At 40.9% G+C, this 15,619-nt stretch overlaps 1 protein-coding gene across 1 annotated transcript; it reads left to right on the top strand.

The window, feature by feature from the left end:
* Positions 1-2,695: 2,695 nt before the first annotated feature.
* LOC115687115 (cysteine-rich receptor-like protein kinase 10) lies at positions 2,696-8,172 on the top strand. The gene is made up of 8 exons (XM_030612593.2): positions 2,696-3,380; positions 3,658-4,053; positions 5,665-5,796; positions 5,907-6,088; positions 6,809-7,019; positions 7,223-7,460; positions 7,553-7,703; positions 7,797-8,172. The coding sequence occupies exons 1-8, from the start codon at positions 2,696-2,698 to the stop codon at positions 8,103-8,105; spliced, it is 2,304 nt and encodes a 767-aa protein (XP_030468453.1). The 3' UTR covers positions 8,106-8,172.
* Positions 8,173-15,619: the final 7,447 nt, after the last annotated feature.

Below are 15,619 nucleotides of genomic sequence, written 5' to 3'. Positions count from 1 at the left end.
AATTTTGGGAAAATCGAGCCACGAAGTTTGATTTTTGGGTTGTAAAGCTTTGGGTTTTCATGGAAATGGAGGTTTATGGTGTGGTAGAGCTGTGGGTTTTGATGGGAGTTGTTTTGGCACAACGGTTTTGTCAGAGCGAGATTTTAGGGTTTTGTTGGCAAGTGTCGCATTGAGTTTAGGTTTGAGTAATCGCTTCAGATGAGCGTTTTGTGAGCGCATAAGAGTTGTTTTGTTAGCGTTAAGGTGTAGTTTAGTCATTTCGTAGTTGAGGTAGAGTTTATTTTATTGTAACATTATTCCTCGATACGACTTTGATGATACGAGTACTGTTTATTGTTTTGTCGTAGGCGACGAGATGGGTGGTGCTATCTCTTTTATGGATTTGTGAACTCATGTCATGAAAACGGTAAAGATTCGAGATATTGTAAATAATGAAAGAGCATGTTTATTGCATAAAAGTTCGGATCGGGCAATTACTACATTTTGATATTTGGGAGTGATTTGAGAATGATTTTATGAAAGGTATTGTGGAATGTTATATGTGTCTAGCTTTGAGAACTAGTTTATGTAATGAGAAATTTGAGAAACGTTTTATGAAAAACGTTACAAAAGGATATACATATCGATTTGTGAATTTAGTTTATGAAATGATATGACAAATGCTTTACAAAAAAGTATTTCTATCGGATGAACTGAGTTTCGAAAGGTTATATGATTGGTTTGTGAAATGTATTGTGGATTACGAGATTAATTTATGGATTGAATTTCTAGATATTGGAGGATGTGGGTTTGGTGCTCAATATCACTGTGAGCCTATTGAAAGACATGTTGGTATGCATACCGAGTTAGGATATCCTTCTAGGCCACCGGCTTTATAGGTGGAGACCTTGCCAAGGGGGAAATCTTGGTCGCCTTGTCACAATGCGTTGTGTCATGGTCATGACTAGATATTTGAGCATGAGTCTAGTCAATGGAGTGGACTATTGACATATGATTTGAGTTAGGTTAATGGAGTGGACCATTGACATATGATATAAGTTTGGTCGATGGAATGGACAATCAACGTGTGGATTCATATGAGATGGATCAATGGGATAGACCATTAATGTGTGGCATGAGATTAGTCAATGGAATGGATCATTGAAGTGTATTTTTATGAGATTGACCAATGGGCTGGACCATCGGTGTTTGCTTGTTATTATCTTGAATATTTCTACTTTGAACATATTGTGTTAAAGTAATAAATATTGCATTTTGATTTTGAAGGTTTGTTAAATTTATAGATTTGGCGAAAGTGAGTTATGTTTGTGTTTTAAATGTGCATAGTGATTGCTCGATCCACCTAGAAGAAATGAATTACTCACTGAGCTGTGGTTGCTCATTCCACTCGTCTTTCTTGTATTCAGGTTCCTTGATTAGCGGCGAGTAGAATGATAGCGCTGTCGGTGGAAAACTTTTAGTTTCTTTTTGGGTATGGCTTAAGGAAGTGGTGTATATAGTTGTTGTTATCTGTTGGGTTGGGTGAGTTCTAGTTGTATATGTTCTTTTGAAAGATTATACAAACTCTAATGTGTAATCAACATGTTGGTTTATCTGACATGTATATATGGTTTGAGATATATATGTTGATATTAGGTTATTGGTTATGTTTAAGACTGTATCCTTCGTGTAGAAGGACGGTCGTGTCATCCCCATTTTCTTGTAGTTTTGGGGTGTGACATCTTTAGTCCTAAACCTGAAAAATACTTTGATTGGACGAACAAGGGGCGCAAGTACTCACCGGGAGTTGCTTACGTAATCGAGTCGGCTTGGTGAGGTCCCAAAGATGTGCACACGTGAAACCCCTTTCCTCTTCTTCCTCCTTCTTTCCCTTTTCCTTTCTCTCTCTCCTTTTTCTCTCTTCCCCGACGTGATTCGGCCACTCTTAAAATGAACTGAACGCCACTATCTCTCTTTCCTCCTCTTTTTAATTTTTCAACCTTCTTATTCTTTTCTATTTTTCTTTTTTTAAACAAAAGTGGGTCCCACCACTCCTTTGTTGACTTGGTCAAAAAATTAAAAGACTTGAATATATTGCATCATCAGCTCAACGAAAAGGGCGACCTATTGTATGCCCCGTCAGTTCAGCGTCGACCAAGAAACTCGAACGAGCTCCTCACGAAACAACGCGGGAAACCTACAGAGTAACATCAACAGACTGGCAAGACAGCGATAGATATGGTCGACATCAGAGGAAACAACGCTGGTTTTTCCAGGCATTACCTTTGACTCCCGCTTCCACAGTCCACGAAAGATATTGATTGCCGCATCTTGCGGTCATTCAAATTACCAAGTAAGCATTTCACGAACCTAGTGCATATATTAAATAAAATTGCATGGAGATCATCAAATTTGAAGGATCCATATGTGATCCATCTTTTTCAATAGTTCCAACATAATCTAAAACATGGACAATCACTTGTTTAATAATTCAAATAACTGAGAATTATCATGAAAGAGAGTGTAGAAACAAATTTCCCCTTCTTAATTGATTGGGTCAGAGCACAGGAAAGAGATGTATTCGCATGAAATTTCTTAGTCACGGTCATCATCCACGCGCGACTAAACTTGAGCCACAACATGCGTATGCGGTCCGATAAATCCTGTATAAAGTCAGCTAAAAAATGTACAGCCTCCTCCAGGTAACTCATCAAAAATGGCTTCCGACTATAGTCGTATCCTTCTCTTTCCCTTCATCTCCTTTCTCTCTCTCCTCCAAATCAACTCATGCATGGCCCAAACCGTCAAAGGAGGCTATTGGTTTCCAGACAGCGGCATCACGGCCTCCGACATCGATTCGACCCTCTTTACTCATCTCTTCTGCGCGTTCGCTGACCTCAACGGGTCAACAAACCAGGTAGTCATATCGTTGGCGAACGCCCAGTATTTCGCGACATTCACTAGTGACGTCCAGCAGAAGAACCCGTTGATCGTAACCCTCCTGTCTATCGGCGGTGGCCGCTCGAACGCAACCGACTTTACGACCATGGTGAGCCAGTCTAGCTCCCGAAAGACTTTCATCAATTCCTCCATAGCCCTAGCTCGGGCCAATGGCTTCCATGGCCTCGATCTTAATTGGGTATCCCCAGATACAGACGAGAAGATGACCAGGTTGGAGTTGCTCCTCCAGGAGTGGCGGACCGTGATTGCTGCTGAGGCGGCCAGCTCAGGTGAGGATGCTTTGCTTTTGTCGGCCGCGGTCAAGTACTCGCCGCACTCACCGGAATATCCGGTGGCCGCCATGGCGGCGAGCTTGGATTGGATCAATGCGATGGCCTATGATTTCTTTGCACCCAATTGGTCCAAGACCACAGGACCACTTGCTGCTCTCTACAGTCCAGGTAGGGGTGGCAACTTCGACTTTTTTGGGATATATAAACTTTGACTATTCTTAGTTACAATGAAGTTTTCTGAATTTTTTGCATCATGACTTTGAAATTCTGTTACCTCAACGTCGAGAGAGTTACAACATCATTTCCCATTCAAAGCATATGGTGTTATTCCACGAGTAATTGACATGAATTTTGTTCTTTATTTAAAATCCTCTGTTTGTCCTCGTTAAACTCGTAATTTTTTTTATATATGTTGTATCTGAACTTGTCGCTCCTTTTAATTTAGGGAATGGCTTAAGTGGAGACGACGGGGTGCGCGCGTGGATTCAGGCCGGAATGCCGGAGAAGCAGATCGTGCTCGGCGTCCCATTCTACGGCAGCACATTCGCTCTCGCGGATGCCAACGACCACAGCTACTTTGCGCCCATCAATGGGCCAGCGATATCCTCTGAGGGGATGATCCAGTACAATCAAATCACGAAGTACATATCCCAAAACAACGCTACGACGGTGTACAACTCCACGGTCGTGTCCGCCTACTGCTATTTCGAGACGACATGGATCAGCTATGATGATACACAAACCATCTCTACTAAGGTCGCGTACGCCAAGGGAAGAGGACTTAAAGGTTACTATGCATGGCATGTTGCTGGTGATGACAATTGGGTTCTCTCTCAAGCAGGTGAATTTATGATATTCGTGTTACACAACATCAATCACGGGAAAAATTGTCCAAAAATCCTAAACCTATTACACTTTTACCAATTTAGTTCTAAACATTTCCAAGTTTTACCGATTAAGTTCTAAATCTTTTGATGATTTGACAATTGAGTCCATTCGGCGAATTTTGGCCGGAAATCGATGACGTTGGCATTGACTGTCTTACGTGGCATGGTCCGTGCTAACATGGACAAATTTTAATAATATTTTAATTTCTTTTTGAATTTTTTACTAAACTTTCCCTATATCTTTTCTATTCTTCTCTTTTCCTTCTTTTCTTTTTTTCCTTTTCTCTTCTCCGGTGGAGGGAAAAAGGGAAAGTGAAAAGGAAAAAAAGAAGAGAAAAGGGAAAAAAGAAAAAAGAAAAGAAGGAAAAGAGAAGAAAAGAAAAAAAAGCAAATAAAAAATCAAAAAAATATTAAAATATTATTAAAATTTGTTTACGTCAGCACTAGCCGGCATTGGCCGTGACACATAGGACGGCCAACGTCCACTTTAGCTATTTCTATTCAAAATTGGCCAAATGAATTCAATTGATAAAACGTGAAAAAGTTTAAGATTCAATGAGCAAAATTGGCAATTGAAAAGTTTAGGACTGAGTTAACAGAAATTCAATATGTGTAGGATTTTTGGACAATTTTCCCTCGATCATGTATTGGAAGTATTCTAGTATACATTCTATTTTTAGATCAAATTTACACTACATGTTCATCTAAAATGGAACGAAATTCTTTTTGGGGATGTTTTTTTTTTGGTAAGGAACTTTTTGGGGATGTTGCAATTCACAATAGTCAAGATCACAATGGACTTAGTCATTTGAGGAACAATATTTTCTTTATTTTCTCAATGAAGTACAAGAGCGTGAAGCAAAGGAAAATCTAGCTAAGCTCTCTGTGTCCAAGAGAGAATATATAAGTGGATTGACTTTTTAAATAACATATACATAGATATATATCGATATATTTCACTCAAGTCCGACGCCGTTTTATTCAATTTTATATTTGTCGGATCATTTTGCACGAAGGGACGGTTTGCATTGGTGAAGCAAAAAAGGTCTATCGCGTCAACAAATGGTCAAAATGATATTTGCTTTGAACGTTTCAAAGATTTGGTTCTACGTCTTCGTTATCCATCCTTGGCTGTTTCCTCTCTTCACGCTCTGATTAAAGAAAAGAGTCAAAACTTTTCCAGATTAGTTGATCAAATTGCGACGGTCTAGTTCTAATTCCTTCGATTTCAACCTGCTGTTTCTTACTTCTTATGCTCGAGAATATGCAGTCCTTCTCGTTTATTATAGTCTGATTTATAATTGAGAAGGTGAAGGTAATGGGAACTATACGACCAAAAAAAGAAAACGGTAATGGGAACTTGCTACCCTTACCACGAGAGAGCAAATCTTTTCATATGTTAAAGCAGAAAGATTCGGCACCTGAACACTACACAATAAGCTTGAGATATTTAGAGATGCAGCGTAGGTCTTCTTATTGATGTGAGCGAGCTTGTAAGCTTGTAGGTCTTCTTATTGTATTGAAAATGTAGAACTAAATGGTCATGGACTTAATTGCCTTCTCAGCTCAAGAGGCCAGTGGAGATCAGCAACACAGGCGATGGCTCTGGCTAGTAATGCTTATTTCGAGTGCTATAGTTGTTCTCCTTATATTTGGCCTGATTTGCTGGTTGCAGAGGCGAACATTGAAATCAAAAGGTACATTTTCTAAACTTCACTGGAGGATTACTATAATTCTGTGGTAATCAGGAACATTGACTTAGGAAGGATTAAAGTTCTAGATACAATTTCTTGATTTTGGTTCTCAGGTATTTCGGGTGTAATAAAAGGAATTAGTAGCCGATTAAAGACTATGGTGTGGAAAGGTGAAAGTCTTGAGAGTGGTACTCCTAGTCTGCGAACATTTGGTTATGCCACCCTCGAAGCAGCAACTGATGACTTCTCAAGTGAAAATAAGCTCGGAGAGGGTGGATTTGGACCTGTTTACAAGGTAAAATATATGAGGCCATACTTAAGCTAATAGTCATTATTTTCTGTTTCATTGCAAATCCTATGAAGTATGAAGCATGATTGAATGCCAGATTCGGTCCTTTTGCTCTGTAACATGAGTTTGTTGTTGTTTAGTGCAAGCAAGGAAAATAACTCACCCCCAAATATTTTTCTTACTTCTTATGCTCAAGAATATGCGTTCCTTCTTGTTTATAGTCTGACTTATAAATGGGAACTTTTCAACCCAAAAAAACGGTAATGGGAACTTGCTGCCCTTACTATGAGAGAGCAGATCTTTTCGTATGTTAAACATAGGCATGCCAGCTTTCTCTGTAGCAGCGGCCAGCAGGTTGGTTTGTACTAGCAATTTCAATCATTTAGTTGGAATGAGCCGGTGAGTATATCTCATTGAAGTTACATGCCCCCTCTAAAAGCAGAAAGAATCAGCATCACAACACAACACAATAACCTTGAGATATTTAGAGATGCAGCGCAGGTCTTCTTAATCATGCATGTGAACTTGTAAGTTTCATCATAGGAGTTTGGACTTGGATGCATTCTGCTCAAGTTTTGTTTTTCATTTATGCTGCTTGTGGTTATGTGACTTACGTCATAGACAAAACACTGTCTTCCGGCATAGACGGTGAAAAGTTTGTTGTGTCTACCATGTTCAAGTGGAAGTCAGTTCCGTGTACTGACCATCAGCATACCTGTTGCTCAGGGCAAGTTGCCCGAAGGACAGTACATTGCAGTGAAGAGACTTTCGAAAACTTCAAACCAAGGGCTCGAGGAGTTCAAGAATGAAGTTATGCTCACTGCCAGACTGCAACATGTCAACCTTGTTCGCCTTCTTGGATTTTGTACTGACAGGGAAGAAAAGATGCTGATCTATGAGTACATGCCAAATAAGAGCTTGGACTTCTACCTATTTGGTTCGACATCTTTCATGCTTCTTACGATAGTCATTGAGCAAAACCCAAGTGTTTTTTTGTGACATCTAGTGTGATACTCCAAAAGGCTAAAATGGGTCCCCAGTTCTGCTACAATGGCTTTTTAAGCATTTGGAGTACACAAAGGTGTGCAATGCTCTAATTTTGCTTCTGGTTCTGATAGTCTTTAGGTTTTAATGATGCAGATCCAATAAGGAAATATTCGTTGGATTGGGTGAAACGTGTTCATATCATAGAAGGCATTACGCAGGGGCTTCTTTATCTCCAAGAATACTCGAATTTCACAATAATTCATCGAGACTTGAAAGCCAGCAATGTTCTGCTGGACGATGAAATGAACCCCAAGATATCAGATTTTGGTCTGGCGAGAATATTTCGGAAGGATGATGTTGAGGCAAATACCAACCGAATTGTGGGGACTTAGTAAGCGAGCTAACTAGGCCCTCCTTTTACCTCACAGATATTCTCATGCTAAAAGTCTGCTGCTTAAAACCAATTTATGTTCTTGTATACAGCGGGTATGTCCCACCAGAATACGTAAGGAAAGGCATATACTCGATGAAGTACGACATCTACAGCTTCGGGGTATTGTTGTTGCAAATCATCAGTGATAAAAGGACCTCATGTTTATATGGCCCGAATGAAAATCTGAATCTTCTCGAATATGTAAGTAGAGATTATTCGTGATTCAAAAATTTCCGGGCTCAAATTTAGGAACATGAATTTTGACTTTTAACCAACTAGCATTCTTAATTTCAGGCATATGAGCTGTGGAAGGACGATAAATGCATGGAATTCATTGACCAGTCTCTCGATGACTCTTCATCATCCTGTAAGCTCATGAGATGCGTGCAAGTGGCTCTTCTATGCGTGCAAGAGAAGCCTGAGGACAGACCCTCCATGTTGGAAGTCTATTCAATGCTCAAGAATGAATCTTCAGCTGTGAACTCCCCCAAGAAGCCTGCATTTTCAATTAACAAGGACGAAGATGAGGATGACAAGCGCTTGCTCAAGGCAGCAATTCATTCAGTGAATGATGCATCAATTTCTGAATTGTTTCCTCGCTGATTGTACATTGCATGTATCCAATGTCGTGAATACTATTACCAACTTATTTGGTTGCCTAGTACTTCGTTTGTCCCAGTGGCATTTTTTTCCCAATTAATTGTTATATTTTTTGACGCCGACTGATGTCTAAGTCAGCAATATCCGGCCAAAATTAGCCAAAAAGACCGATAAAAGTTTTAGAATCAAATTGGCATAAATGCAAAAGATTTATGACTCTTCTGATACTTTTCCCATTTTCAAGCATTTCAAAGATTTGGTTCTACTTCGTCGTATCCATCCTTGGCTGTTTCCTCTCTCCATGCTCTGATTAAAGAAAAGAGTCAAAACTTTTCCATATCAGTTGATCAATTTGTGACGGTCTAGTTCTAATTTCCTTCAATTTCAATCTGTTGTTGCAGCTTCAGCTTCATTTGATAATGCGAGAAAGGAAAATAACTCACCCCCAAAAAATTTTCTTACTTCTTATGCTCGAGTATATGTGGTCTTTCTCGTTTATTATAGTCTGATTTATCATTGAGAAGGCGAAGGTAATGGGAACTATACGACCAAAAAAAAAATGGTAATGGGAACTTGCTACCCTTACCACGAGAGAGCAAATATTTTCATACGTTAAAACCGAAAAAATCGGCATCTCAACACAACACGATAAGCTTGAGATATTTAGAGATCCAGCGTGGGCCTTCTTAATGATGTATGTGAGCTTGTAAGTTTCATCATAGGAGGTTGGCGTCACATCCCAATTCCATAAGGATAGGGCAATGACATGGCCGTCCTTTCTCCAATTTCAACCTCTTGTTGTAGCTTCAAGTTTGTGGTGACCTAGACGATGTCAGAGTGACATTATTTACTTATGTTAATCGGAAGTTTGGTCCAATAATGAGATGGACTTATAGTTATCCCGTCTCACTGTAAAATGTATTCTTACCGGACGAACTAAAGCAAGATCCACATTGTTGGGATGCAAACGAGGGAAAAAGCAACGAAAGAAACACATATATAGAAATAAGATATAAAAAATGTTATTAGTGAAGAAGGAGGAGGAGGAATTGTTTATATAATGTACAAAAATTTGAAGAGATGAAAAGGGGTTTAAAATATACATGAAAAAATTTAATAATCCCTTTTAATCCATTATTTCAACCAAATTATACTTACTATGACACATTTGTCCATAACTTTTTTTTTGTGACATAAAAAATCCCAAGCAATACTCACTATGACGCATTTACTAAAAAAAAAATTTATGACATAAAAACCTCTAAATTTGCACTTATGTGACACATTTACCCTCCATCAAGGTTCGATTAGATGATTTTTTGGTCAAAATGATGTGATTTATATTTTACTTAAGTCACATAGGCTAATTTGTAACTGTTTTTTTTTTGTGTAAAATGTAAGTAGTATATAACAGATGATGTACAGCAGCTTAGGGGCATTCCCTGTCATTACAACTAGTACTAGTAATTCGAGAATATGGAGGTAAGAAGTCTCCATAAAGTAGCTAAAACAACGTTAGCTTGCGAAGGTTTGATTTTTTGTTATAGCGAAGCTCTACCTCTTACATTTTTCCGCACCTTCGCCAAAATAATCTGAATGTCAGTTGGATTGTTTTGAAACCGCCTATGGTTGCGCTCTATCCAAGTGCAATATACAGTCGCTAGGAAAGATACTTTGAGGAGTTTCGTTGCCAAATCTTTGCCTCTTGTTGCTCTAACCATTCATTGAAGCTCCTCATTCCATCCCCATACATTACGCCTGATCCCATGTTGCGCAAGAATATTGCGCCAGATGCTACCTGTCCATTCGCATTGGAAGAAAAGGTGAGTCATGTTCTCTATACTTGCCCTACAGAAGGTACATTGGACATCGACTGAGGTCATCCACCGTGATATGATCTTTGCTGTCGGAAGCTTATCCCTACATACTAATTAACCAATAAAATTGTGTTTGCTAATGCCGCTACTCCATATTAAGTTATACCACTCCACAGCCGGACTCTCATGTCTAAGTTCATCCAAGACATCATGGCAGCAATATCTTGGATTAGACATGACTGGGGTTAGGACATGACGTAGTTTGAGGAGACATCGCCAACTCCGGGCCATACTACCCTTCATGTCCATCTGCAAACATGGGGTTCCTCTGCATTTTGTACTATGGACCCAGGAGCTCCAAAGTGAACAAGATGGATGATTGATAAGATTCCACATTGTGCGCCCTAGTAACACTTTGTTCCATAGGTTCAAATCAGGCAATCCTAACTCTCCTTCCTTTTTGGGTGAGCATACTACACGCCATGCAACTTTGTGCGATCCACAGTTTGTTGAAAACCCAGCCCATAGGAAGTGGCGAATCTTCGTCTCAATCTCATAAATAGTTTGCTTCGGAAGAAGAAACATTTGCATCCAGTACGTACAGATATATATAAGGACCAATTTGGTTAGTTGTAACCGACCCGCATAACTCATATGCTTCATTCCCCAACTCTCAATTTTCTTGAATATCTTATCAGTAAGACTTTTGCAATCTGAGTAGGTGAGTCTTTTAGTAATAAGAGGAACACCCAAGTACTTGATAAGGAGAGTACCTGCGGGAAAAGGCGCATGGTCCAATATAAGAAGCTTTTCCTCCTCATTTAACCCAGAGAAAAATATTTGGCATTTGTCAGGGTTAAACCGCAGTCCAGTGAGAGTGGAGAATTCTTCAAGAGCTTCTACCAGGCATAGAACAGAGTCTACATCTCCATGGGCAAATAAGAACAGGTCATCAGCGAAGCAAAGGTGTGTAATCCTTTGCGTTTTGCAGCGCCAATGGTATTTGAAGGAAGAACCAGCAACTTTTGCTCTTACAATTCTATTGAAAATTTCCATAACTAGAGCAAATAAATATGGAGAAAGAGGATCACCTTGTCTCAGCCCATTAGTGCTATTGAAATACCCTACCTGTTCGCCATTAAAATTCACTGAAAACCTCGGGGTAGTAATGCACTCACTTATCAATTCAACCAGATGCTGGGGTGTATTTAGAGCTTTTAGGACCCCAATGACTACATCCCATCTGACCATATCATAAGCCTTCATGAGATCTATTTTTATGGCAACACGTTTACCTTTATCTCCCTTATGATAGTTGTGAAGTAAATCTTGGCATAACAGGATATTTTCTGAGATTTGTCGTCCAGTGATGAAAGCGGTTTGGTTTAGATCAACAATCAAGGGGAGCATTCCTCTAATTTGTTCTGCAAGGAGTTTGGATATGATCGTGTACAAGGTATTACATCATGATATGGGTCTGAACTCCTTGAGGGATGAGGGATTTGGAACCTTCGAGACAAGAGAGATCATAGTGGAATTTATAGGTTTCAATAATCTTTTGGACGAGAAAAAATCCAATATAGCTTCCTCGATGTCGTGTCCAATGATAGGCCAAGCACTTTTGAAGAAACGACTGTTAAAACCATCTGGGCCCGATGCTTTGAAATCATTGAAACCCTTTAGGACTCGAAGAATATCCTTTCTCTGAGGTGGTGTGAAAGTAACTAAAGCATTTATATCTTCATGAAAAAAAGGACATACCTCTCATAAGGGATACAAGGTCCCCTGGAACTACCAAGAAGGGCTTGATAGTATGATAAGATTGTGTTCTTAAGAGCCCCCTCTTCAGAGATAACGGATCCTTCCTCAAGTATGAGATGATTTATCCTGTTCTGAGCATTTCTTCGCATCATGGAAGCAAAGAAAACCTTGCTATTATTGTCGCCCTCCTTTAGCCAAAGATTTCTGGATTTCTGTTTGAGCAAAATTTCTTCATGTTTACTTAAAGCCAGAAATTCCTCCAAATGTGCCTTTTCTTTCGCCCAAGAGATGGCATCGAATGGGTCAATCACCAGCTTTTGTTAGATTTGATACAAGCTTTCCTTAGCCTGGTTTACTTTAACTTGTAAGTCACCAAACTAAGATCTATTCAGGCTCTTGAGTTGTTGTTTCAATTTTTTGAGCTTTGTCACTACTGCAAACATGCATGATCCTCTAACTTCTTCTTTTTGCCAGCAGGAGGAAATCATAGGTAGATAGTTCGGACTTGAGGTCCAGAAATTGAAGAATCTGAAGGAATATCTCCTTCTCCTGCTAGTAGTGTCTAATTTCACCAAACAGGATGAGTGGTCTGATACCCCTGGAAGTAGGAATTCAACTGAGTAGTGCTCATACTTGTTCTGCCATTCTGCGTTAACCAGTACTCTATCAATTCTACTTGCTCTAAGATTTGTCCCAGAGCTTTTGTTAGTCCATGTGAAGACCGGGCTTAATGATGGAGGCTCGATTAATGCAAGCTCCTCAATCATGTTGTTTAGTTCCTCCATACTCGCAGTCCAGCGAACCGTGGAGCCAATCCTTTTGCTGATATCCCTTCTTTCATTAAAGTCCCCCATGAGCAACCATGGCACGTTTCCGGGATTTCTGTTCGAAAAATTCAAAATATTGCGCCACATATTCCCACGCTCCACTTCTGTATTGCAACCATAGATGGCAAAAAGCAAAAATGGATCCATCCCAGGTTTATCAATTTGACAATGGATGACTTGAGCAGAAGCCTCCAACACCGTTAACCTAAGAATAGATGGCTTCCACAGAATCCAAAGTCGACCTAAGCTGCTGTACATATAGTTATGAGCATAAGACCATTCTCTAAAGCTACTGTCAACAACAAAATCAACATTATCTTCCTTAATCTTATGCTCAATCAAAATGAGAATATGAGGGTCTAGAGACAAAGCAAAGTCTACAAGTTCCTGTCTTTTAGGGCTACGATTAAGGCCCCTCACATTCCAAGAGACTATATTCATAAGTCAGGAGGTACCATTACATCCCCCGAGTCCCCCAAATCATCCAAGGGGAAAATCGAATTATCCACCACCACATCCAGCAGAGCAAACCTATTAGCAGAAGACACACCGTTAGAGGCAACATTTCCCCCTCCCCCCCCTACCCAATGAGTCAGGAGCCGTTCTACCAACTAGCTGAGAAGAAGATGGATTAAACATAATATCAAGAGTGCTAGGCGCCTTCGCATCCTGGGGTTGAACATCTTCTCTTTGGGTGGACTTTGGCCTAGGAGTGCCAGAAACAACCCTAAAACCATCTCTACTTATTATTGGCTCCTGCGAAGAGTTGGGAGGGGTAGTAACTTTTTGGGTCTTAGGAACCCAAATCTCCTTGCTTTTACCAGAACAATCTTTGTGGCCAAAGCATCTACACTTCTTGCATCTCAGAGGCACCCAATTGTATTGTACCATAGCCTCGAAGATGTCGCCATTACCCAAGTCGATATCAAATTTTTCTGGAAACATACTATCGATGTTTATGAGAATGCATACCTTTGCATAGGATAGTCGTCTTTTTTGTTCAGTGGCTGAATCCATATAGAGAGGCCTCCCAAGTACACTACAAACATAGCTTAGTCCTGACTTGGTCCAAAGTACATGAGGTACATTATATAGCCGAACCCAGACAAGCACAGAAGTAATCTTCTCTCTCTCTAATCTAATGAGTGGGTGCCACTTTTGAAGAAACATGGGTTTCCCTGCAATATCCCACACCCTAGCCTTCATTACTTCCACCATTTTCGCTACATTAGAGAACCGGAAGAAGAAAAAGCCATCTTCCGTGGCAGCGATATCTATAAGATTCTCTTTTCCCCATAGCTTCTCGATAACTCCTCTTACTAAGTAAAAGGAGGCATTGGCAGCAAGAAAATATCCAACAAGGCAGTGTTGGAAATGATATTTACCCTCATCTATAACCTCCAGAGGAGGAGTTGCAATAAGTTTATTTCCAGACTTCAAAGGAGGGTGAAAGTCAAGTTTAGCGGACCGGGCAATATTTCCCATAGTGATATTTTTCCAGGATACACATGTCGAAGTCCTATTTACACTAACATCCTGAGGTGGTGGAGAAGAAGGGTCTCTAGCTAATATAGGAAAAGGAATGCTATCCTTAGATTTATCAGCAGACAGCCTAATGCCCCCACCATTCTCATTAGTACACGTATGAGTGCCATCAAGACCATTACCCTCAGCCACAACATCCTCAGCAATGTAACTAGAGGAAGCAGCATATGAGAAACCTCGAGAACTTTTACCCTTGATAGCCTCGTCACTTGCATCAATACCCTTGGGCGTAGCACAGAACAGACTGTTCTTTATATCTACAGAGATTACGTTGAGCGCGGGAGAAATCGGAGGAGTGGATTTCCGACTTCTACCTTTACCACGCCTAGTGCTTACCACCATATTCGAAGATCCCCGAGCAACTGGTTGGATCAAATCTCTCAAGAACCTATACCATGGACAATCAGACCAGACCTAAACCAATCCATGCCAATGCCAAACCTCGCCAACCAGCAGGGATGGGGGGAGGGATCCAAAATCCTCCTACATGGTTGCGGATGGGAGAGGCTCAGACAGGGAATTCTCAGAGCCACAGAACCAAGGAACCAGAGATACAGACCCACAGAACCACAAAACACCAGAACATTGAGACCGAGCCACAAAACCACGAAGGGGGGATTGATCTCTAGCAGGAATCCACAGACCCGCAGAACCAGAGCCTGACCAGTGAACCAGAACCGAAAGCCAAAGCTGAACCACAAATCTAACCCAGAAAGCCCGAACCGAACCAGAGCACCAAACCACCGAACCAGAAAACCAAACCAGAGATACCAGAAAACCAGTTCAGCAAATCGAACCTAGACCCCCACCAGTTCAGATCAAAAGTTCATCCAATAGAGGAGGAGACGCCGGCTTTGACGAGCGCTGACCTACTCCGGGCGGCGACCGGCCCCGCGATAGAGGAGGAGTCGCCGGCTTTGAGGAGTCCCGGATCGGACCAGTGCTAGTTCCCGACCACGCCGGGCACCCCCTCTGAGATCCAGATTCGCGCCTTCCCCGTTGAAGACCCAGGAAGGAGACGAAGCTTCGCCGGATCCCCGAGAGCGAGCCCACTCCGGCCGGCGACGTCCCCGGCGCGATGGGGCCCTGGCCGGAGCACGAGACGGCTGGTTTCTCTTTTGAGCCCTAGCGGATTAGCTTTGTAACTGTTCTTATTAACAAAATTTTGATGAAGGGTAAATATATCGTACAGATACAAGTTTTGGATTTTCGGTTTTATAAAAAAAATTAACATAAATATATCAAAGTGGTATAGTTTAAAATTTTTGTTTTCCCAACTACCTCGTCCAAAATGGTGAGTCCGCAGCCACGACCAGGACGGAAGGCAACAGTAAGACTCAAGTCAGCATCGCGATCGCATCCTATAAAAAATGAATCGTCTCTCTACTTCCCACGTTGCAAGATCTCGCCGAAAAGGTACCTTGAACAAAGGTTGCGGAACCAACCGTCGGACTCTGATGTGGCTGAAGAAGCGACGACTCTCGAGTTCTTGTTTCCTACGTAAGCACGCCGACTGTCTGAAAGAAGCAATGGCACTTGGACTTGAGTTCCGATTTCCTACGTAAAC

This window comes from Syzygium oleosum, unplaced genomic scaffold, assembly GCF_021117445.2.
Source record: "Syzygium oleosum isolate NSW1041296 unplaced genomic scaffold, Sole_v2.1 Sole_v2.18, whole genome shotgun sequence".
Taxonomy (NCBI): domain Eukaryota; kingdom Viridiplantae; phylum Streptophyta; class Magnoliopsida; order Myrtales; family Myrtaceae; genus Syzygium; species Syzygium oleosum.
The sequence above is the reverse complement of the archived record's forward strand: the minus strand, read 5'-3'. Positions and strand labels throughout refer to the sequence as shown.

Excerpts from the sequence above, each read along its gene's own strand:
- LOC115687115 (XM_030612593.2), top strand. The coding sequence starts at position 2,696 with ATGGCTTCCGACTATAGTCGTATCCTTCTCTTTCCCTTCATCTCCTTT. Across the intron at positions 5,797-5,906 it reads GCGAACATTGAAATCAAAAG|GTATTTCGGGTGTAATAAAA; the intron begins GTACATTTTCTA and ends TTTGGTTCTCAG. Across the intron at positions 6,089-6,808 it reads GATTTGGACCTGTTTACAAG|GGCAAGTTGCCCGAAGGACA; the intron begins GTAAAATATATG and ends CCTGTTGCTCAG.